This window comes from Vombatus ursinus, unplaced genomic scaffold (genome assembly GCF_900497805.2).
Source record: "Vombatus ursinus unplaced genomic scaffold, bare-nosed wombat genome assembly UNPS02015066.1, whole genome shotgun sequence".
NCBI lineage: Eukaryota > Metazoa > Chordata > Mammalia > Diprotodontia > Vombatidae > Vombatus > Vombatus ursinus.
In genome coordinates this window covers 8,378,797-8,400,697 of record NW_020954844.1, presented here as the reverse complement: position 1 = coordinate 8,400,697, position 21,901 = coordinate 8,378,797, and the positions used below count along the sequence as shown (strand labels likewise).

The following is a 21,901-nucleotide window of genomic DNA, read 5'->3' as shown; positions in this document are numbered from 1 at the left end:
TTACCGACCTGTCCATCCTTCCTCACCAGAAGTTGTTAGAGAGTAATCCGAAGACAACCCACAGGGACGATCCCTAAAGTGCGACCCCCTCCCTCTGCCCCCACATCATGTCGTGTTCTGTGTCCCAAGACCCCCCCATCTGACGTGCCATGTTCTGTGTCCCAAGGACTCCCCCCCCCCCATTTGCCATGCCATGTTTTATGTCCCAGACCCCCCTCCAAGTCTAACAAAGCCCCGCCTCCCGCCCCGCTCCTCCTGCAGTGCTTCCCCTCCCTCACGCCCGTTTTTGGGGTAACTTGTTGTCTGGAGCCGCGCCGGGTGGCGCCTGGCAGGGCCTGTCGGCTCTTTTTCCTGATTTTTGTCACATCATTGCAGTCCATCCCCTCGTCCCCTCCCCCAGTCCCTCGCCCCCACCCCCGCTCCCTGCCCCTCCTTCACTTCCTCCCCCGCCTCCCTCCGCTCCGGGCCCCGCCCCCTCGCCTGCTCCCTCCTCTCCCCCGCTCCTTGGTCTCCTCCGCCTCCCTCCGCTCCGGGCCCCGCCCCCTCACCCGGGCGACCAATGGGCTGGTGCCGCGAGGGCGGGCGCGCGAGCCTGGCCCTGGGCCTGGGCCTGGCCTGGCCCCGCCCCCGCCCGCCGCCCCCTCCTCTCAGCCTCTTCCCGGGGGCAGCGTCGGAGCCTTGGGCGGCTGTGCAATCGCCGGCCTCCGCCGCGGGCCGGGGCTTTGCCCGCAGGTAAGCTGGGCTGTGTCTCGGAACCCCGGCCCTCCACCGGGCGCCCGGCCCTTTGGAGGTCAGGGGCACGGGCGCAGCCGCGGAAGGGGGAGGGCGGGGGTGCTCTCACGCTCCGCACCCCCGATATAGACCGGGGCGGCCCGTCTGCCCTTGACCGAGGTCCTTGGGTGGGGGAGGGGGAGCTTCGGAGTGCAGCAGGTGGGACCGAGGAGGAAACTGAGGCGGGGGGCGGGGAACGCGCCAGTCCGTCGTTCTTTGCTCCGCGCTGGCACCTAGGCCTGGAAGGAGACCTCCCGGCCGTCCTCCCTCCCGTGGCCGTGGCCGTGGCCGTGGCCGGCCTGTGCAGGCCGTGTCCGGGGCAGCTGGCGCCTCGGCCACGTGCCTGGCCGGGCACCTGCCCCTGTGGCCTCGCCCGGAGTAGCCGCGTCCCGTGACCTTGTCCCCAGAGCCCGGGGCGCGCCTGCCGCCCGCCCTGCCGGGCTTTGGGCAGCCCTTCCTTCCAGACGCACTCAGGCTTTACAGAGAAGGACACTGAGGCCCAGAGGCCTCCGGGGCTGCCGTCCGACTTGAACCGAGGACCTCTTGGAAGAAGGCTCCAGGTCCAGTGACCTTTCCCCCACGTCCCCCTGCCCCCTTAGATGGAATGCGCCACCCCTCCTGTCCCCGGAGGGTCAGGCCGGGGAGCAGCTGCTTCTGCTCTTGGGTCAGAAAGCGAGGCGAGGCCCTCCAAGACTGGAAGATGCAGAGCAATCTTCCCTTTTCCCCAGAAAAGTGCATCCCATGGTCTGGTCACTGTGCTGTTTAAAACACTGAACATCATAACAAACTTCCTGTTCTTGGGGCCCTCCCACCTGGGGCCATGTGTTGTGCTCTAAGATTGCTCTGCTGTGATACTGCATGATTCTCTGTGCTTTCTGCAGCCCCAAAATATGCCCTTCTCTCCGTCTCCTTAGGTGGCAGTGCTCTCAGCTGGGGCCAGTCTGCTGTGCTCTGCTGTGCCAAGGTAACTGGGACCTTCTGGAAACAAGACTCTACCACAGTCCAAAGGAGTGAAGCTCTAATGGTGAAATTGTAAGCACCACAGAATCGCAACATTTGACAGGTTCTCTCATGCTATTCTTATGGAAAGGGAATTATGGATTAAATGATGATCCAGTGGAGTGAATTTGGAGCTAGTTAAATGGCCAGGCACAGAGAAGAGTCATTAATGTCTCAGTGGAAGGCGGTCACCAGTGGGTGAAGTGCCACAGGATCTTAGCTTGACCCTGTGCCGGGTAACATTTTTGTCATTGGCTTGGATGAAGGGATAGATTTAGCATCAGACTTGGAGATGACTCAATGCTGGGAGGGATGGGTGACATCCTGGGGGTGGGCTGGAACATTAGACCAAGTAAGGATAAATGAAAAGTTTTACCCCTGCTCAAAAAGCAAGACAAGATGGAGAGAGATGACTGACTGAGAGTTTCCTTGATAAGTATGTGGGGGTTTGGCAGCAGGTACGTCGGCTAGAAAAGCTAATGTGGCTTTCCAGAGTAAGAAGGTGATGGTGCTGGGGGGAATGCGGGGGCAGTGTTGTGTTGTCTGGGGGCCATGTTTTAGGAAGGATGATGGTCCAGAGGAGGGTGGCCAAGATGGTGACAGCTTCAGGGTTGTGGCAAGTGAGGAGCTTTCAAAGGAACGGGGTCTGTGCTGTAAAGAGAAGACTTGGCGGGCACTATCTGTGGAGCAGGGCTTCCATTTATGCTGTTGGACCCCAGAGGGAAGAGCTCTGAGTGAAGGACAGAGGTCGCCAAGAAGCGTTTTTAGGTTTGATGTCAGGAAAACCGCGCTAACACGGTGGTCTGCCCGTGGAAGAGATTGACCTCGGCTGTGGGTTCTCCCCTCCGCAGTCTCAAGGGGAAGGCTGGCGATGCCTCGTCCGGATCCGTGTTCAGGTGTCGGCTGGACGGGGTGGCCTCTGAGGTTCCTTCCAACTCCGACATTCTGTAATTGGTTTGAAAGGGATCAGAGGTCATTTGGTCCATCCCTCTGCCTCCACACCAGACTTCCCAGCCAACCTGGACTGCATGGGGTTATGGAAGGTCTTCAGGAGACGAGCAGCCGGAGTCTCACTGATCATCAGGCCTTGCTCGCTGGAAAGGGGCGGCCTCAGTCTGGGAGTCCATCAGCTGGCCACCGCCATCCTTCCTCTCTCCCCCTCCGTCCTCCTTCCAAACTCGGGAAGCCTCAGTGGTTCTGTGGCCTCACCTTCTGAAGAATTCTCCCTCTCTGCTGGAGCGCCCGTCGATGGCCGTAGCTGAGCCAGCGCCCTCTCCTCACTCGCTCTCCATGGGATCACAGATTTAGAACCTGAAAGGAACTTAGCTCAAGTTAACGGGGTCCCCCCCGAGAGCAGGAAGAGAATAAGCTTCCTGGGTCGCACGGATAGCAGGCGGCAGGGCCAGGGGTCAGGCCCAGGCCCTCTCCCTCCACATTCACCGCACCACAGAGCCCGTTCCTTTCTCCCCCAGGACCTGAGTGATCATGCCTTTGGCCGAGGACCGGACCGAGCAGTACATCCGCTTCCACCTCAGCGACTTCTTCCGCATCGATGTCTTGGAGATACTGTCCCACCTGCCCTGCCTCACTGCTGCTGACCAGGTAGGCGAGGTGACAGAGGCAGCTTTCCCCCAAGCTTCTTCCCCTCTCCTGCCTCATCAGCTAGATCTCCAGGACGCCGGCCCTAGCCTGGGGGAGGGGGATCCTGCCCTAGCCTCTCCCAGGCTTGGACCCTAGCTGCAAAGGCTCTCCGTTGTCAGTCGCGAGGGCTGCCACAGTGCTAGCGTGGGAGGTCTGGAGGACCATGGCCTCTAAGGCCATGGGCGCAACCTTCTCTTCCAGGACAAGCTGCGCGCCTACATTGACCGCCATGGCAACCGCGACAGCGTGTGGAAACTGTTTGATCACCTTCGGAAGCGCACCGACTGGGTGAACTGTCTCATCAAAGCCCTGCGGGAGTGCGAGCTGACGGACCTCGCCAACGTCGTTGCCGACGTCTACGCCTCCAACCAGACCCGTGAGTGCCCCTCCTGTTGTCTCCTTTCTCTCAGGAGGTCACTGTGCACCACCACCCGGGGCACGTAGCCACACGTCATCTCCCCTGGGGAAAGCAGGGTCTCCCTTCCACAGCCTTGGTGTGCCTGTGCCCCGGCACCCTTCCTCCCTTCTCGTCCTCTCATCTCCCCCTTCTGCCTCCCCACCTCCATGTATATCATGTGTGTTTACTCCATCTCTGTTTATCATATCTATCATCTCTCTCTGTTGATCATCCTGTCTATCACATCCTTCTGTAATCTGTCTGTCACATTCGTCTGCTGTTTGTCTGTCTGCCTATCCTTCTATTTGTTCCTCAAGCATCTATAAGCCCCTGCTGTGTACCAGGCATGGCAGCTAGGGGGCGCCATAGTGCACAGAGCACTGGGCCTAGAGTCAGTCAGGAAGGCTCATCTTGCTGAGTTCAGATCTGGCCTCAGACATTACTAGCTCATGGGCAAGTCACGTCACCGTTTGCCTCAGTTTCCTCATCTGTAACATGAGCTGGAGAAGGAAATGGCAAAACACTCCAGCATCTTTGCCAAGAAAATCCCCAATGGGGACACAGAGAATCAGACACCACTGAAAAACAGCTGAACAGAGGCAGCTGGGTGGCACGGTGGTTAGAGCACCGGCCCTGGATTCAGGAGGACCAGAGTTCAAATCCAGCCTCAGACACATAACACTTACCAGCTAGCTGTGTGACCCTGGGCAACTCACTTAACCCCATTGCCTAGCCAAAAAAAAAAAACCAAATAACAACAAATGTTCCAGACATTGTAGTAGGCTCTTAGTATCTAGAAACATTTTTAAAATCCCTGCCTTCAATGAGCTTTCCATTCTATTGGGGAAATAAAGTGCAAAGATTAGTAAATCAAAATAAATACAAAGTAGCTTGGGTGGATCAGGGGGCTCCCTTGGACTTAATTTAGAGGGAAGCTTGGGATTCCAAAGGTGGGGGTGAGGAGGGAGGGCATTTCAGGCAGAAAGCAAGGTGCTGAGGCCAGAGATGAAAGATCACAGGAAAGGACGAGTCAGGGGTCCCTTGACCAGTAGGAAGGGAAGTGATTCGGGTGAGCCTGAAAAGGTCGGTGGCGTCCACCTCTGAGCGACTTTAATGCCAGACGCGGACGTGGTTGGTGTGTGAGCCGAGGGGCGATAGGAAGCCACAGGAGAGCTTAGAGAGCTACTCCAACCCCCCAGTTTGCTTTCTTTTTTCAGAGTGAGACAAGGGCATTTGGTAGAGCTGGTTGGGGCCACTGAGATGGCCTGCTTTTTACTGCCTGGCCTACATGACCTTTGGGACCTAAGCCTGACCTTACTGTGACCCTGCCTGCCTTTTTGTTCTTCCTCTCCCACCCTCCACCCTCCAGCAGGGTTCCAAATCCATCCCGGAGGCTTCACTGCCCCTGTTCCACCCAGAAGCCAGCCCGTGTCCCAGAACACCCCACCACGACCTTCTGCTGGGGCCCCAGGGCCCCGTCCACCTGCCAGTGGGAGTCCAGCCACTCAACCAGGGCCTTCTTTGCCTGACACCACCTACAATGGTTACCCAGAAGAACTGGAGAGAGACGGAGGGCAGGACAGCCACTCTGCCCCCATCCAGGACACACAGCCACCAGAGTCTAAGAGTGAGGTATGTCTTTTCCTTTCCCAGTTGGGATGAAGGCTTCTAGGCTTCAGGGTGGGACCCCAGACCGCTGAAGTAAGAACTGCAGGTGTTTGCTCTGCTCTCACCTTTCCATGAAGACCCGAGCTGGAAGGCTTGGGAAGAGCACTTGGGAATCTACCAATAAGTGTCTTTAGAAGTATGTATGTCGTGCGAGGTTGAGGATACAATAGAATCTTATACCATCGGGAGTTGACAGTCTGGGAAGACTAGAAACGGTTAAAGAACAATCTAGGTGCTAGACTTGGGGTCCAGGCTCAGTTGAGAACCGCTGGTGTTCCAGGAAGGGGGAAATGAGTGTGCCTTGGAATGGTCAGGAAAGACAAGAGCAGAAGGGTCTATTTGAACTGACCCTGGGAGGGCAGAAAGGTTGGGGAAGGTGGAAAGAATGGAGGCGAAGCCAATTCCCCATTTATTCCTGAAATGTTTGAGGGCAAGCAAGGGGGACTATTTATCTACTAGGACAAAAAGTTAGACCAGATACTAGATTTGCATTTGTTTCAAGAGGATTAGAATAATTAAATAAATGTTAATTCCTAACGTCTGGAGGACACAGACCTGGGAACCAGAGAAGCATTTCCCCCCGCTGTTATGGTTTCTTTGGAGGGCAGGGCCAAAGGATCCCCATGGACATGACCACACTCCGGAAGCTTCTCGATGATCAGAGTTCACATTTACAGGGAACTTGATGGTTTTCTAAGCTGCTCGGTCAATGGTACAAGTACTTTCTCCACTTTACAGATGAGGAAACTGACTCAGATAAGATGACTTGCCCAGGGCTCCTGGGTCCTGCCTCTGAAGTCCAGTGTCTTCTCACTGTCTCAGATTGTTGCCTTCTGAAAGGACTGGATTCATTATTAATGTTTTCTTTCTTAGGTCCCACGGGCAGCCCTGAATCCTGCCTATTCTGGGGACACATCCAGGAGCCCCCAAAGCTCCCCTGGAGACTCTTCTTTCTCAGCTCCTGCTGCCACAGTCACTGGAAAACACCGCAAAGAGAGCGGAGGGTCAGGTGACAGCCCCCCAGGTAGGATAGCTCGTCAGTCCTGGAGGTTAGGACTCCACTGGGCAGACCCCATTCTTTCCTGCAGACTGGGGGGAAAGCCACCCTGAGTGACAGATAGCCTTTGTGGAGGGAGGGAGTCGCTCTGGGACTCCCTCAGAAAAGTTGAGTGTAGGGGCAGCTAGATGGTGCAGTGGATAGAGCTCCGGCCTTGGAGTCAGGAGGACCTGAGGTCAGATCCAGCCTTAGGCCCTGACACTTACTAGCTGTGTGACCCTGGGCAAGTCACTTAACCCTGATTGCCTCGCCAAAAAAGAAAAGAAAAGTTGAGTGTATTGTCTCACAGTCGGTGTCCCCACCATGATCTCCCTAGGATTCTAGACTTGGGGCTGGAAGGGGAGGAGCCCCTCACCCCAGATGCCAAGTGCAGGAATGTGCTGAGGGTCGTCCCATGATGGGAAACAGCAGAGCCGTGATCCGGCCCAGGGCCTCTGGTGGCATACCCAGCACGCTTTGCCCTGTTGTGGTCCGGTCCGTGTTAAGAGTGTCATTTGGTGTGACTGTCATGGCGGGATCGGGGAAAGCCCCGGTCCTGCCCGTAGCTGTCTGGTGGGCTTTGGGCCATTGGAGGACCTCCTGGAGAAGTCAGGGGCTCTGACCAGTCTTGGGCCTTGGGCAGTCTTCTGCTGTCATTCTCTTAAGGTTTTTTGGCTAAATGATGTCCAGGAGATTGTGAGAATGGGTCGGTCCCAGTAGAGCTTATTGATCGAGATGTCCAGCATATTTTGAGACCTTTCTTTGCGATATGGGGGTTTCTGTCTCTCTGTGAAAGATATGTAGCTAGAGTTATCTGGTTAGGTCTTGCTGGTAGTATTATCATGCTGATTATTATCCAGTACCTAGCACACAGTAGGCACTTACTAAAGGTTTACTGAGTGATTTAAGAGTCATTCTTCTCTCAGCTGTGTGTATAGTCAGACCACTGACTTTAGAGAAAAGATCCAAAATAGTAAAAAACAAACAAAACAAAAAAAAAAACTAAGTGAAAAGATAAAAATGAGAACAATATGCTTATATATAATGGAAACGATGCAATCCTGACTTCTTCAAACAAATTACTGAAACTGGAAAAGGGGTAATGGATGGGAGAAAGGATATTGACACCAATTATAATAATGTCATGCAGAAATTTAGCCGGCGTGAATCAGTTGCTCTAACAAGGAGACCAAGTGAGAGTAAAAGCGCCTTAATTAGCAGACCCTGGATTTCTTTGCAGAGCAGAAAAAGAGAGAGAGAGTAGACAAAGGCAATAGCCATTTAGAAGATAGACTTATTCCATTATTTATTCCCATAACAGGTTTAGAACATAAAACTTGTAAAAATCTTTTCAAAGATGATATATAGAAAGTGTATCTCTCCATAAAGCAACAGAAGGCCCAGGAGAGGTCCAGCTCAGCCAAGATCCCATGGCCATTCAAAGATAAAAGTGGAAGGACAAAACAGCTGCAAAAATGTTCTAGCAAACTTGCCCCTGCAGGAACCTGGAGCCTCCACACGTGTGTGGCAGTCTCAAATTCCTCCTCAGCAGAGGAAGCAGAAACAGGCCTCACAAAACAGCGGCTGCGCTCAGCCGATCGAACCTAGAGAAGAGGACGGTGGGAAGGGGTTTTAGGGATAGGTTCACCTGGTCACTGAAGAGGAGGTGTGGAAAGAACTTCACTGATGCCTCCAAAAGGCAACCACAGGGAGCCTGACAGTGATGGGCCAGCTGCGTTATATCAGAACAGAGCTTTACAATGTTTGATCCTCACAACAGCCCAAGGAAGTGGGTGCTATCCTCATCCATACAAATGTGGAAACTGAGGCAGACATTACATGACTTGCCCACAGTCACACAGCTAGTAAGTGTCTGAAGCTGGATTTGAACTCAGGTCTTCCTGACTCCTGGCTGAGTGTTCTATTCACTGTTCCGCTTTGCTACAGTGTGTGTATAATATATGTGTTTGTATTTATATACATATACTTATGTGTGAATGCATAACGTGTGTGTACAATGTGTATGTTCATAAAGTGTACATATACAGATAGTGGTACATATGTGCATACAGACATGCAATGCTATATTTGTATGTGTGTTTGCATGTGTATATACGGTTTATGCATGCATGTGCGAAAGATCGTGGAACCCTGGGCAAGAAACTGAAGACTAAGGACACAGGTAGGGTTTTCCGTACTGGTACTCTGTGAAGACGAGGACTGTAGAAGAGAAGAATTGTTTTGGGAAGTAAACAGATATTAAAAAGACGGCATCAGAGGATGGTATTTGGAATCCTGAAGCGTGGCTTAAAATAGCAGACTCCTGGCCAGGAATAGAGTGCACCGAGGATTGTCAAGAATGCATTTTTGTAGTGTTTTGAAAGTCTGATCAAAAGGGCTTTAAAATGAAAAGGATCAGAAGGGAAGAAGACTGCCCACGCACCTCTGCCAAACGCAGCACCACAGAGGGGCGCTACGGGGAAGGGTAAGAGCAGGTGACGTGCCAGGAGTTCACGAGAGATGATCCAGGAAAGGAGCCGGTGGTAGGACTTGGGTCTCAGAGGTCAGTACATAGGTGCCCAGGGTCTAGGTGGCAGGCAAGGTGATGGGAAGGTCCTAACCCAGGAAGCAGATTGACCTTGTCCGAGATGTAGGGGATGAAACTCACGACCTGAATCCAGTTCTGGAAGACAGTACCATGTTCAGAAGAACCCCATAAGTTACAGTGCTGGGGGAGGATGAGGGCATTGTATATGAAGAGAGTTTTTTGTGAGGAAATCCAAGAACCAGGGTGTTGGGGAGAGAAGCACTGTGAAAGGCATCGGGGTGAAGATCAGCAGAGTGAGAAACAGAAAAAGATTTGACCTGTGGACCGCCTCTACAGGAAGAGGAAATAGAGAAGGACTTCAGGAAGCAGGCTGCAACCCTGGCACTGAGGCGTGATAGTCAGTGATGAGGGACTTCAGCTCTCTGAGACATCTGCTGGAGAGCTTTCCACCAAAAGCAGAATGAGGGCTACTTTTTGGTTTGCCTTAATGATAATTTTATTCTTCAAAAGGTGGAGGAATAATCAACAAAAAAGGGAAATCTTTTTTTTTGTATGCAGTTCTCACTAACAGGGAAGAACTCGTGGGGATGGAAATGATGGACACATTGAAGGGAAGTGACCGCTCCCTCCTAAAATTTGCAATAGAGTAGGAGAGGATAACTGGGTATAGGCTGACCTGCATCCTAGATTTTGGGAGAATAAATTTCAAAGGGTTCAAGGGAAGGAGAGAGAGAATCCATGGACTAAAATTCTATAGGAGAAGTCAGCCCGGGAAAGATGGGAAACACTCAAAATAAACTCTGGAGACACAAAGGGGAACCACTCCCAGTGTTCAAAGAGATTGATGTGGGTCCCTCGGAAACTCTCTGACCAACTCAGATATTGAGGGGACTGGCACACTGAAGATGTTAGCGAGATGAATGTGAGTGTGGCACAGTTATGAACAAATAGTATCAGGAGAGCTGGAGGCTGGTGAAAAAAGCCTGGGACAAGATACTTACAGTGAATAAAAGCCACTTCAGGGTCAGGAAGACCTGAATTTGAGTCATGCATACATACCCTGTAGGTGTGATCCTGGGTAAGTCACTTAACTCCTTAGTGCTCCAGGTAGCTCTCCAAGCCTGTAAGTTTCAGAAAAGGTGACTCCAAACATTGGTAGAAGGAATTTTCTCAAGAGGAACTCCCTATGTTAATGGATTCACAAATCGAACCTAAAAAAAGGGAAGAAAATGAAGGAGTTGATGAAGCATTGGACCATGGCTTCTGTCAGCCGGAATGATAGCAGCTTCAAGAAAGAGGTGATCCAAGGACTCCACTCTTTGCTGCTGTTTTCTCTGTAAAGGAGGATGGCCTTTGCATTGGAAAAGACCCAACAAAAACAGCTAATAAGCAACAAATACTCAAGACAAGTAAGGAGCTCTGGATGCCCTGGATAAATTCCTGTGGACTAGAAGATAATACATTTAGAAGACGCATTGAGTATTGGACAGATGGTTGAATGGGGAGACCGAGAGGTCAGAGGTCTTTGATGGAGTGCCCAGGGGATTGGTGCTTGACCCAGTGTGCGCTAGCATTTTTATCAGTGACGTGGGTCAGTCAGTGGCAGCACAGATGGTATACTTATCAGATCTGGAGATGACACAAAGCTAATACAACAGATGATAGGATCCCCAAAGATAGTGACAGGCTGATTGATCTGAATCTGAGAAGATAAAGTCCAACAGGGATAAAAGTAAAGGCTTGAACACGGGTTCCAAAACCCAGCTTTACAAATACAAGATGGGGAAGGTATGGTTAGACAGTGGAAACAATTAGGAAGTTTTAGGGGATTATAAACTTGCCCTGAGTCGACAGTGGGATGTGCCAGCAAGAAAACACACGCAGTCCTGGGTTGTGTGAAGAGGCGGAGCTTCTAGATCGTCCCCTTCCTCTATGCTTTGCACAGACCATGGCAGGAGTGTGGTGTTTAGTCTGGGGCATCTCGTCTTAAGGAACACATTGACCTTTCAAAGCAGGGATAGCGAAGAGCCTGGAGAAAAAGAGACTTGGGGAAGATCACAGCTGGTTTTGTTTGTTTTTTCAAAATTGGGTCTCCCTCATCTTACCTAGGCTGGAAATGCCATAGCCACTTAACAGGCCCCATCCCATTCTGATCAGCATGGGAGCTTTAACCTGCTCCATTTCTTCTGACCTAAGCTGGTCTGCCTTTCCCAAAGACCCTCCTTCCTCTTCCCTCCCTGACAAGCTGACCATATAGGTGCTGGTCTTTGGATTCCCAGTCATCATTGGCTTGGGCCACTGTAGCGCAGACCTCCCAAGCTCAAGAGAAGGAGAGATTAGAGGTGTTGGCCACCATGCTAGGCACGAGAGCCATCTTGGAGTGGATAACAGGCCGGCGGGCCCACAGAAGAGGGATGGGACTGATTCTGTCTGGCCACCGAGGGCAGAGCCAGGAGCTGTCGGGGAGATGCAAACAGGGAGAGTGGTCACCGAGTAGAATGGGTTACTTGGCCTTCAAGCAGAGGCCAGCTGACCACAGGTTGGGAATGTCACAGGGAGTTAGAGTTGGACGGGAAGATCACAAAATTCTGTTACAGCTTTAAAACTCAGTGGACTTTGGTAAGTATCAGTGGGATGGGTGGCATTGGTGGTGGCCATCTGCCTTCCTCGTGGCCTTACCCCAGAAGAGCTCAGTCCCTTTGGGAGATCTGGACTGGATCAGCTGTTAAACCTCTGAAGTCAGCACCACGAGCATGAGCCACCTGCCCCTCACCCCAATGGAGAATGGCCCCAAATCCTCTTCCTAGTCAGCCAATCAGTGAGCATTTCTCAAGGGGGCAGTCACATGCAAATGGAGGTTCTAGAGGGAACTTACTAGTGGGATATAAGGGTTGCAGGGCTGGTGGGATCTTTCTTCCAAGCTGAGAAGGCAGCTGGGGAAGGCGGTGAAGGACGGCTGGCCTGGAGGGGGCCCCAGTGGAGAGGGATGATGTAGAGGCCCAGGTTGGCTAGCATGACATTCTGGGAGAAACATACGATTACAAGCGTTCTGCCTTTTCGTTTCCACCCCCAGCTTCTGCCTCTCTCCCACCGTCTTCTAGAGGCCCCGTATCTCCGTCTGCCTCCTTTGTGCCCCATTCCAGGAAGGCAGGCCCCACATCTGGACCCCAATCACCGCCTTCCCCACTTGAAGCTTCCTTCCCCCGTGCTGCGGCTTCCTCACAGGATAATGAAAACCAGCTGATGGCTGCCTCTCCCATCCACGGCACAGGCCTGCCCGCCAGCAAAGAGCCTACCACCAGGATCCTGGGGCCACAGAGGGTAAGATCTCCCTCCCCCAGCAGGAAGATGTCCCAAGTTCTTTTGGGAGTTAGTGGTTCTGGGTTTAGCCCCCTACCCGGTGGCCCAGCGGACACTTTGAGAAGTACTTTCCTTGACACTGGCCTTACAGGGCGGGGATGGCCCCCAAGCATCCCTGCCTCCCTTCAGTGACCCACCAGGGAGGATCCCATTCTCCAGGGATTTCTCTGAGCCCTTCCTAGCCCTGTTCATCCTCTCAGCCTGGGTCCTCCTCATGGAATGAATCCCCTGTGCTCACTCGCTGTTGGGGAAAGTGGGGTAGCCCTGGGAAACACAGGCAGATGGCACCCCCAGCTCCGCTCCTTCAGAGGGCCCCTGTGGGCCTTCATTTGCCTAGGCCAAAGAGGACTCTTATTTTCATCTGACCTCACACAGCCTCTGGATCTCGACTTCACCTTGCCTTGCGTGTGCAGAGCTTTGGGGCCGAAGGCTCATTGGCTGCTCGACCAGGAACAAGTCGGGGTCTAGCCCCGCTGACTCTACAGGTCTCAGGCAGGAAGGGATCAGCACGTCCTTTTTCCCTGTGGGTCTTGGAGTTCCTGACTTTTAGGACAGGATTTGTCCTAGAGTCTTAGCCCCATTTTTTGCCCTGAATGACTTCCATGTCTGGAGAGTGCCAGAAGTGGGGGAAAGGGGAATGACGGGGGTGGGGGTCCACTAAAGAGACCCCCATTGGACCCTGGCCTAGATCCTTTTCCTGTTTCCATCCACACGTCCTTCTGCCCTCCGCAAATACCCAGTGGCTTTGCTACAATCCCCAAAAGGGGCTGATGATCCAGGCTGAAGGCTTGGGGACTTCCAGGCCTCCTGATGCAGTCTCTGCTTCTGCCTGTGGCCCTGGCAGCCCCAGGCCCTCCCGTTTGGTGATGTCCAGCCCTGGCGTCCCAGTGACAGCCCAGATTCTGTTTCCCTGCAGGTGCCGCCGCCATTGGCCCCGAAGTTCCCCAGCCCTGTCCCCCAGGTGCCCCCTCCCCATGTGGAAGAGATGGAGGTGAGCAAGCCTGGGGTGCTTCACTCGTGTGATGACCAGCCCTACTCCGGTGACTCTGAGCGCCTGATCATCAGCAGGGACTCTGGGAGTGAGTCCCTCCACATCAGTAGCAGCAGTTCTGTGAATCTCCCCGAGGAGAATGACTACTTCTCAGTCACCAATGTGCCTTCCCCTGGGAAACCAGAAGCCAGTGGTCCCCCCAAAGAGGTTGGGGACTCAGAGAGTCCTTCCCTGGGAACCTTCATGCTCCGTGTTGACGAGAGGCCCAGTGAGGGCCTCCTTGAGAGTGGTCCTGACGTGGGCCAGACACCTGGCACTGCAGCCCAGCCTGGAGTTGATCCCAGTAGGGACGGCTCCTGGGGAGTGTGGCTGGGGTCTGCTGTGGCCGTGGCTCTCTTTTCTGTGGCCTTGGCCCTCTTTTATAAGCGCATCAAAAAATAAGGGTCTAACAGGGTCCCCTCCCTCCCCCTCAAGTGTCACAGCCTGTGACCAGCCCCCCATCTGGGGGCAGGGAAGAGTTGTTGCTGCAGGCTGAGTTGGAGGGAGAAGCCCTGTGCTCATGGGGTCATCTGACCATGACCAGTGGGGCTGGCCCCTAGGGCCATGAACCTGCTTCCTCCTCCATAAAAAGGAGGGGGTTAGATGAGATGCCATTTAAGGGCCATAGGCCTTGAGAGCCCTGAACGTAGTCTGGGTGCACTTCTCCCATCCCCCATCCACACGCTTTGTGCCCAGTTGTAGCTTCTGCAGTGGCCATCCACACTCTTCTGTGGTTGAGAGACATTTGATGCAGGGAGACAGGGCCTGGAGTGGGGATGTGGGGAAACCTGTTGGTTGAGGTCTAACATTCATTTATCCAGCTCGATCCCTGGCTAGTGAAGGGGGCAGACACAATGACCTCGTCTCTGGATTGGGGCTCTCGTGGACAGGAGGTGCAGGAGACCAAACCTTGCAGTCCTCCGAGCCGTGAGCTGCCTTGGGAAGTAAAGATTTCTCTGGCACTGAGGGTATCCCGGCATCGTATGAATGACCGTCTTTCAGGAAAGTGAGAGCCCCTCCACCAGGCAGATGTGTGAGGCCCTCTCAATGCTGGCTGACCACCCTAGCCATCTCCTCCCCACCTCCCACTGGTACTTGGGTCTCTTGTGGAGGCCCCCCTGTGCTAGGCCTGCCAAGGAAGCAAGAGGGGATGGGCCCTGTCCTTGAGGAGCTGGGACAGGTTGGGGAGAGAAGAGAGCCTCGTAAGAAACGGGGAACGTGTCAGGCCTTAACCACGATGGCCAGCCTGTGCCCGAACCCCCTGCTGAAAATGAAACCTTGTGGCCCTGCCCATGTGCCAGCAGTGCTGAGCGGGCATAGTGCCTCTCCCTGTGCCTTCCCAAGGAGGCCTCTTTGTGTGGAGTCCGGCCTCAAGAGCTGGCATTGGGTGGTGGTCACAGGAGAGGCCTTCTCTACGCTGCCTCTGTCTCAGCTTCATGGGGCTAAAACCCAAGCCCAGGAAGGATGGCACGTGCCTTCTCCCAAGTGCTGCTTATCCCCCACTCCCAAAACTTCCATGTCACCATCCCATTCATTCACAACTGCTTCATGCCTATCCCTTTCCCAGTCCCATTGCCCCTGGCACAAGGTAGAAAGGCCACTGGACAGGGAATGAGAAGTCTTGGGTTCGGATCCTGACTTGGCTACTTTTCTATTTCTTTGGGCAGGCTGCTTTCTCTGAGCCTCAGTTTCTTCAACTGTAAAGTCAGGGGATTGGATGATCTAAGGTCTGTTATGTCAGCCCACCTCTAGCATCTGCTTCCCTCGGGTCACCGTAGCCCCGTCTCCTGTGGGATCCAGTCTAGCTATCTGGTGTTCAGCGCCAGCACCCCCTTCCTAACAGGGTTCCACTCAGCCCGTTGAACTGCCTACCCCTCCACTTGCCCTGCTTCTGACCTGTCATGCCGTCACTGCATCATTCGCATCTTAGAGATCCCCTGGTCCAGGGGTGAGGAACCTGTGGCCTGGAGGCCACGTGTGGCCCTCCGGGTCCTCAAGCACAGCCCTCTGACTGAGTCCAGACTTCACAGAACAAATCGCCTTCATAAAAGGATTTGTTCTGTGAAACTTGGACTCAGTCAAAAGGCTGCACCCAAGGCCCCAGAAGGCCACAGGGTCCCCAGCCCTGGACCAGGGTCTGGTCCAGCCTTCATGCAGCACAAGTGAGGGGACAGAATCAGCCTTGCTGGCAGTGAGGACTAGAGCTGGGATTCAGATGTAGAGTAAGCAGCTCATCTAGGGAGCGTGTGCCAGGCCAGGATCCCAGACAAAGCTGGCCCCTGCCCTCTGGGCTTGTGCTGTCCTGTGACTCTCCCCCCCCCCCCCAAGGCCTTACTCCTTTCCTACCTCCAGGGAGATACCTTGACAGTGGCAGCCCGTGTTGTCCGTGGCTTGTGTGTGCCTTTCATCCACTTGTGTGGCGTACCTAAAGAGGAGGGGCCGTATCACACTCTGTGGTCTAGTGGACGTAGAGAAGGTGCTTGGCATGAAGGAGTGACTGGATTGAGGGGGTGGAAAACTGCGGTCTTGAGGAGAGAGGAGGGCTTCCTGTCATCTCTAAATCTCCCCAGCTCGGCCCCACACCAGCAGATCCTTCCCCAGTAACTAGGGCCCACCACATTATGCTGTGTCGATTAAGCTGGAACTTAGCACTGTTGCTCTAATGCACCAGGGGCTGCATTGTGGGTCCCAGTCTGCCTTCTGTCAGGCTGTTTATCCCCAAGGAGTCCCCTGATGGGAGCCCAAAGCATGGAGAACCCCACGGTCCTCCTTTCCTCTCCTTACAACCCGTTTCAATCCAGTACCTGTAGATGAGGGCATTGGAAGCACAGTTTTCGTGCTATGGACACCTGGCACCTTATCCCAGGACCCTGCTACAGTCCGTTTTCCCACACATTTAGTGAAGAGGCTGACAGGAAAGGGTTGGTTGTCTTGTGCTTGGAACCCTGTGATTGCTTGCTGGCATCTACAATAAAGCTGTTTGGAGAAATGGACAGCAAGAGGTGACGCTCACTGGCTGCCAGGACTCCCGGGGTGACTGGAGAGGTCCGGCTCCACCTGGGGTGGGGGAGGGCAGGCGGAGGTAGGCACAGCCCTTCCTGAGTCAGGACATGGACAGGAGAGGGTGGTGGGCAGCGTTTTCTAGAAGGAATGTGTTAGACCCCATTTGTCAGAGCTCCCTCGTTCCTCCCTGTCGGGTCACTCCCTTCACTGCAGCAGCGCTTAATTCTGAGCTAGTAGAGGGTTCCACAGAACCAGCAAGGGGGTGGGCTGGCCCTTTCACCCCTGACTCCCAGGAGTCAAGGCCTAGGTTGTAGCACTAATCTTTGGGATAATTCGGAGTTGTCGGAAACTATCTGGTCTAGCCTTCCCATTTTACAAGTGAAGAAACTGAGGCTCAGCGGTGCAGTGACTCAAGGTCACAACTAAAGCACCTCCCGTTGTATCTTGGTGCTCCCCGTACCTCAAGGTGAGAGGAAATTTAGTGGAGGTAAATTTGGATTTGGAGTCGGACAGCCGGGGCTCAAACCCCAACTTTGTTACTCCTAGTATGACCTTGTGCAAGTCCTCTGTGCCTCAGTTCCCTCATCTAAGAGGCAGGGTCTGGACAAGATCTAAGACTCAGGAGCTGTCCCCCCATTCTTTATTTGTATGGCGCTCAGCACGGTGCCTGGCACATCGCAGGCACTATATAAATGCTTGTTTCTTTTCCCCTTCCTCCATACCACCTTCACCCTCATCCTCGCTCCTGTACATCCCTCAGTCTCGACGTCCATGCACGGCCCCTCCCGCTCACGCCCGGAAGGGACTAGTCCTGCGCCTCGGACCTGCCCGCCCCACACTCAAAGCTCCGGAAAGGCCACGAGTGTTTTTTGGTGGGCGTGGGAGGGGGCGGCCGGAACCTCCCTGCTAGGTCAGAAGTCGGAGCAGGGTTTGCTTTTGTTGCCGTCCCTGCGCCAAGAAAGAGGGGGTGCTGCGTGCGCCCTGCAGAGGGCAGGCAGTGGGCCCCCCGCATCTCCCCCCCTTGCCCTTCCGAGCTCTCCTAGCGGTGGAGCCAAGATCCGAGGGCCGGGCAGCGTCCACCCCACCCCCTGTTGCATGTTGAGGGAGGCCCCGCCCTCCTCCGGACCTGACCCGGGCCCCACCGAAGATTGGGGGGCGGGGCTGGATTCCTGGAGCTGGTGGGTGGCCAGGCTAAAGGGGGGGAGGGGGGACTGGGTGCGGTTCGCATTACAATGGAGTTCCCTGCAGGGTCCCCACGATGAGCTCCCCACCCCAAGTGGGCTCGGTCGGCCCCGGGAGGCAGTCACCCCAGGCCGTGGGGCGCCCCGAAAGCTAGGCTGCCCTCGGCTCTGCAGGCATCCTGTTGCTGTCCCTGCGCGGCGGCGCGAGGCTGCGGAAAGCGAGGCCGGCCCGCACTGCGGGAGGCTGCGCTCTCCCCGGCTGCGGGGCGGGGCCGCAGCCGGCCCCGCTCCCCCTCCCCGCGGGCCGGGGGCGGGCGCTGGTCCGGGCCAATGAGCGGGGCCGCCCGCCTGAGTGACGGGAGCCCCCCGCCCCTGGCCCGCAGTCAAGCGCTGCCTCCGCCCCCTCTGTCCGGCGCTCCTGCCTTCGCCTCCCCTTTTTCTAGCTGCTTTCTCTCCATCGGCATCTCGCTGCCTCTGCTCCGCCGCCCGCGCTGCTCCGGCTCGGCCTCGTGGGCCGCCGCCGGCCGCTGTCCGCAGCCTCCCTTCGGCCGTCTCCCTGCCCGCCCCGCCTCCGCTGCCGGCTTTCCCCCAGTCCCCATTCATTGTCCCCCGCCTCACCTGTCCCCCTTCCTGCCCCCATCTCTGTGCGGGGGCCCCTGCCTCGCTGTCCCCGGCTCGCCGCGACCCTCCTCCCCTCCCCCCTTCCGTCTTCCTGGGCTCGGATTTCTGCCGTGTCCCCTGCCCCACCCCACCCCCACCCTTCTGCTGCTTTCTCCGTGGGCATCAGGGAAGGGGCTGGGGTCCCAGCCCCAAGGGGGCTCCTGCAAACGGTAAGTCACGTTGACTGGGGGCGGGGAGGGGGATGGAGGGGGAAAGACTTCAGTGATAGAGAACCTCCACCCTTTTCCAGTCCTCTGACTTTTCCAGAAGCTGCTGGAGGGAGGAGGGGGTCCGGCGGAGGGGGGAAGGGCCCTCCTGACCTAGGACTTTGCATCTGTGGCTCCCCAGGGCGTCCATCCCTGGGGTCCTGGGGGCTGCAAAAACCAGATGCCAAACCTCCTTGGTAACTAGTGACGCCACTGGTGACGCACGCAGTTAACTCATTGTTGTCCCTAGCGGAGGAGTGGAGGAAAGGCCTTCCTTACGTAACCCACGAACTAGGGAGGAGAGCGCACTGGCCGTCCTCGTGTCGGCCGCATAACGAGCGGGCTGCGCCAGGTGCCCGCCAGCTCCCGGAGTGTGTGACTCTGAGTATTTCCATCGTTCCTGGGGATGGACCGTGGCAGGCGGGGGGAGGAGGCAGGATTGCTCCAACTCTGTGGCCCCTGGTCACATCCCCACCCAGACTCGCGGAATGGGAGATCTGGAGGTGTGCCTTACCGTGGGCATGGGCTGCCGGGAGCCAGTCCGTCTTGGGGCCCGCAGAGGGCTGCCGGGGGAAAGTGACTGGGCTGGGGGCCCCTCCGGGGCTCTCGGTCTCGGCTGTCTCCTCACAATGAGTTTCCTTCCACCAGGCCGGCTCCCTGAACCTCTTCTCGAGATCCAGACCTGTTGGAAAGGGTCTGGATTTGGGTCGGAGGACATCTGTCCAAATCCGCCTCGGTCTTATTACCAGTGTGACTTTGGGCAAGTCATGTCACCACTGGGCCTCAGTTTCCTCATCTGTGAAATGACAGGATTGGACTCGATGGTTGTTGAAGCACCTTTCAGCTCAAAATTCCTTAATCCTAGGAAAATGGAAAGAAAGTTCTCTTTTCTCCATCTCCCCTCGGAAGAGGTTTCCGGGATTCATGCCTTCGAGGAGATCTTAGATTTAGAGCCCTAAGGTACCCTAAAGGTCATCTGGGCCAAACCTTTCATTTTACAAACTGAAAGCCAGAGAGGGGTGTGACTTACCCAGGTATTAAGGCAGAGCTGGGATGCGAACCCAGGACCTCTGATTCCGAATCCAAGGTTTTCCATCCTACCCTTAACTGTGGACCAGACACAGATCCTTAGGTGTCGGTTTCTTTATCTGTAGAGTGAGGGGTGTGGATTTGATGGTCTCCAAGACCCCACCCAGCTCTAAATCCGGTCCCAGGATCCTTCTTCCCTCTCAGGAGCACATGGCCCTCACAGCTGTCTATCCCTCCCTCTGGAAGAAGAGCTCTGATGACCTCACTCATACTTTGTTAGGGTTCCCCGCTGGTGGATGGTTGAATTTCATAAGAAGACCCTGGGGAGGGCAGTGCATGACACAGAGGGATGAAGTTAAATGGTGGGATTTCAGGGACCGAGAGAGGGTGGTGGTGAGAGAGCTTTGGAAGGGAGGGCCACCTCCATCCTTACTGGCACCCACGATCAATATGAGTCATCCCGGCCCCAAGGGTGGGTTATGCTAGGGGGGGTGGTGAGGCTGAATGTGTATGAAGGGCCTGGCGCCATATGGGGAACGTTCAGCCTAATCAGCAGAAGACATGGGGGGCACATCATAGCTGTCTTTAAATATATGAAGGGCCCTTATGAGGAAGAGAGAATAGAGCTCTTCTGCTCGTCCCCAGAGAACAAAACTAGAGTCAGTTACAGAGATGCAGGTTAAGGTGTGACCTAGGGATCGAAATTATCTGAAAGTGAAGTGGGTCGTTCACCTTCCTGGAAGCCTTCAAGCCAATCCTGGATGACTGCTGCTCAGGGGCGTTGCAGAGACAGTCCTTGTTCAGTGTCGGCTGGACGGGGTGGCCTCTGAGGTTCCTTCCAACTCTGAGTTTCTGTGACTGGTTTGAAAGGGATCAGAGGTCATTTGGTCCATGCCTTCGAGCCGCACCAGTCCTGGACAGAATTGGTTTCTTCTTAAAATTCTTCCGAGCAGGAGAAACACGCAACAGGTGAGCGGGAGAATCCTGAAGTTAGCAGCTTTTGGGATAGGCCGGAGAGTGGGATTGGAGGTCAGGGCCCCTAACTCCAAACCCCACGCTGCTTCCTCTGCCCTACCCGTGAACCACAAAGCCTTTGGACAGAGTGGTCGAGGAGTGTGGCCCTGCCTTTTTCCAGAGTTTTGGCCTGAGACTCTAAAAGCAAGGACTCCTAACCTCTGTTACACATTGGAGCCCTTTAGCAGTGGTGAAGCCTATGAACCCATTCTCATAACCATATTTTAAAATTCAACCAATTATATGGAAATAATGATCAAAATATAAAAAAAATCAAATTCATCGGTTCCCCTGAAATCTAGCCAGACTCTCTAAGGGGTCTGGGAACTCCGCGTTAAACAACCCTGCTCTAAAAGCTGGTTGAGAAAGAAATCTTTACGTTATGTGACAGGTATGGTTGAGCTGGTGATACTCTTGGCTTCCTGATTGGTGCAGATGGCACCCACATTCCTCCGAGTTGCAAAGATGAGCAGGAGAAAGAATTCTTGCTGAGGGGCCAGTCTCTTGACTGGAATGTTGTGGCCAGCGCCTCAAGGTGCTTCTCTTATTCTCTGCTCATTCCTCAGGACTGGATGCAGGTTGGGAACTTGGATATGTTACTCCACACACACTGGATGGGGGAGGGAGTGGTTTTGGGAGGAGTCGAGGGTAGGAATTGGGGTAAGTGGGTCAAAAGGGCTATGTAGTGGATAGCATGCTGGATTTGGAATTGGGAAGACTTACAACCCTCTTTTATTTTTTTTAATTTAATTTTTTACTAGCTGCATGGCCCTGAGCGAGTTGTTTAGTCTTGCTAAGCCTTAGTTTCCTCATCTGTAAAATGGAGATGGTAATACCTGTGCTATAGGGTTTTAAAGTAAGAATGTATACAAAGTGCTTTGAAAATTTTACATAATTATATCGTTATTATCTTTCAGGAGGACCTGACAACGTCTTGTTCTCAGTGGTCTTGCCGAAAAAGATTGTTCCTGGGGTAAACCACTCAATGCCTTATTTCTCCCAATAAAATATTATATACACATCGCTTCTTGTGTCTTATTCTGCCACAATAGCATATCCATCACCTCTTTGCCTTATTTTTTCTTGAACCATTGATACTTGAGGCAGTAATTCCCATTTTAAAAGAAACCCTCCCTTTGGTCACCATGTTCCAAAACCGGGAAACCCATCGATGGACCGCCCCTAGCACAGAGCTCCTGAACAGTACACGGTTCCCATCTTTGTTTGAACATTGTAGCTAACTTTCAGCTAGGAGGGAGGAAGGACAATGAAAAGGAGGGCCAGAAGAGGAAAGAAGTCTGACCCAGTTGTTACTATAACCTGCTATTCTCTGCCAGTGCCATCGAACAGCCGTTCGG

General features: G+C 54.3%; 1 protein-coding gene and 1 long non-coding RNA gene across 3 annotated transcripts; both read left to right on the top strand.

Annotated features, from left to right (window-relative positions):
* Nucleotides 1-646: 646 nt before the first annotated feature.
* On the top strand, nucleotides 647-16,443 carry MAVS (mitochondrial antiviral signaling protein). Of its 2 annotated transcripts, none has more exons than XM_027846119.1 (8): nucleotides 647-732; nucleotides 1,686-1,803; nucleotides 3,243-3,372; nucleotides 3,613-3,787; nucleotides 5,181-5,440; nucleotides 6,350-6,500; nucleotides 12,134-12,381; nucleotides 13,337-16,443. In XM_027846119.1, the coding sequence occupies exons 3-8, from the start codon at nucleotides 3,256-3,258 to the stop codon at nucleotides 13,850-13,852; spliced, it is 1,467 nt and encodes a 488-aa protein (XP_027701920.1). In that variant the 5' UTR covers nucleotides 647-732; nucleotides 1,686-1,803; nucleotides 3,243-3,255; the 3' UTR covers nucleotides 13,853-16,443. The 2 variants fall into 2 exon arrangements, with proteins under 2 accessions (XP_027701920.1, XP_027701918.1); XM_027846117.1 differs by having other exon boundaries at nucleotides 5,178-5,440.
* Nucleotides 16,444-20,430: 3,987 nt separating this feature from the next.
* On the top strand, nucleotides 20,431-21,564 carry LOC114031104. The gene is made up of 2 exons (XR_003567697.1): nucleotides 20,431-21,121; nucleotides 21,461-21,564. It is a non-coding gene; the product is annotated as an uncharacterized LOC114031104 (long non-coding RNA).
* Nucleotides 21,565-21,901: the final 337 nt, after the last annotated feature.

Bases quoted from the DNA above. Each gene is read 5' to 3' on its own strand.
- MAVS (XM_027846117.1), top strand. From the start codon at position 3,256: ATGCCTTTGGCCGAGGACCGGACCGAGCAGTACATCCGCTTCCACCTC. The intron at 3,373-3,612 runs GTAGGCGAGGTG...CTTCTCTTCCAG, and splicing joins GCCTCACTGCTGCTGACCAG to GACAAGCTGCGCGCCTACAT. The intron at 3,788-5,177 runs GTGAGTGCCCCT...TCCACCCTCCAG, and splicing joins CTACGCCTCCAACCAGACCC to CAGGGTTCCAAATCCATCCC.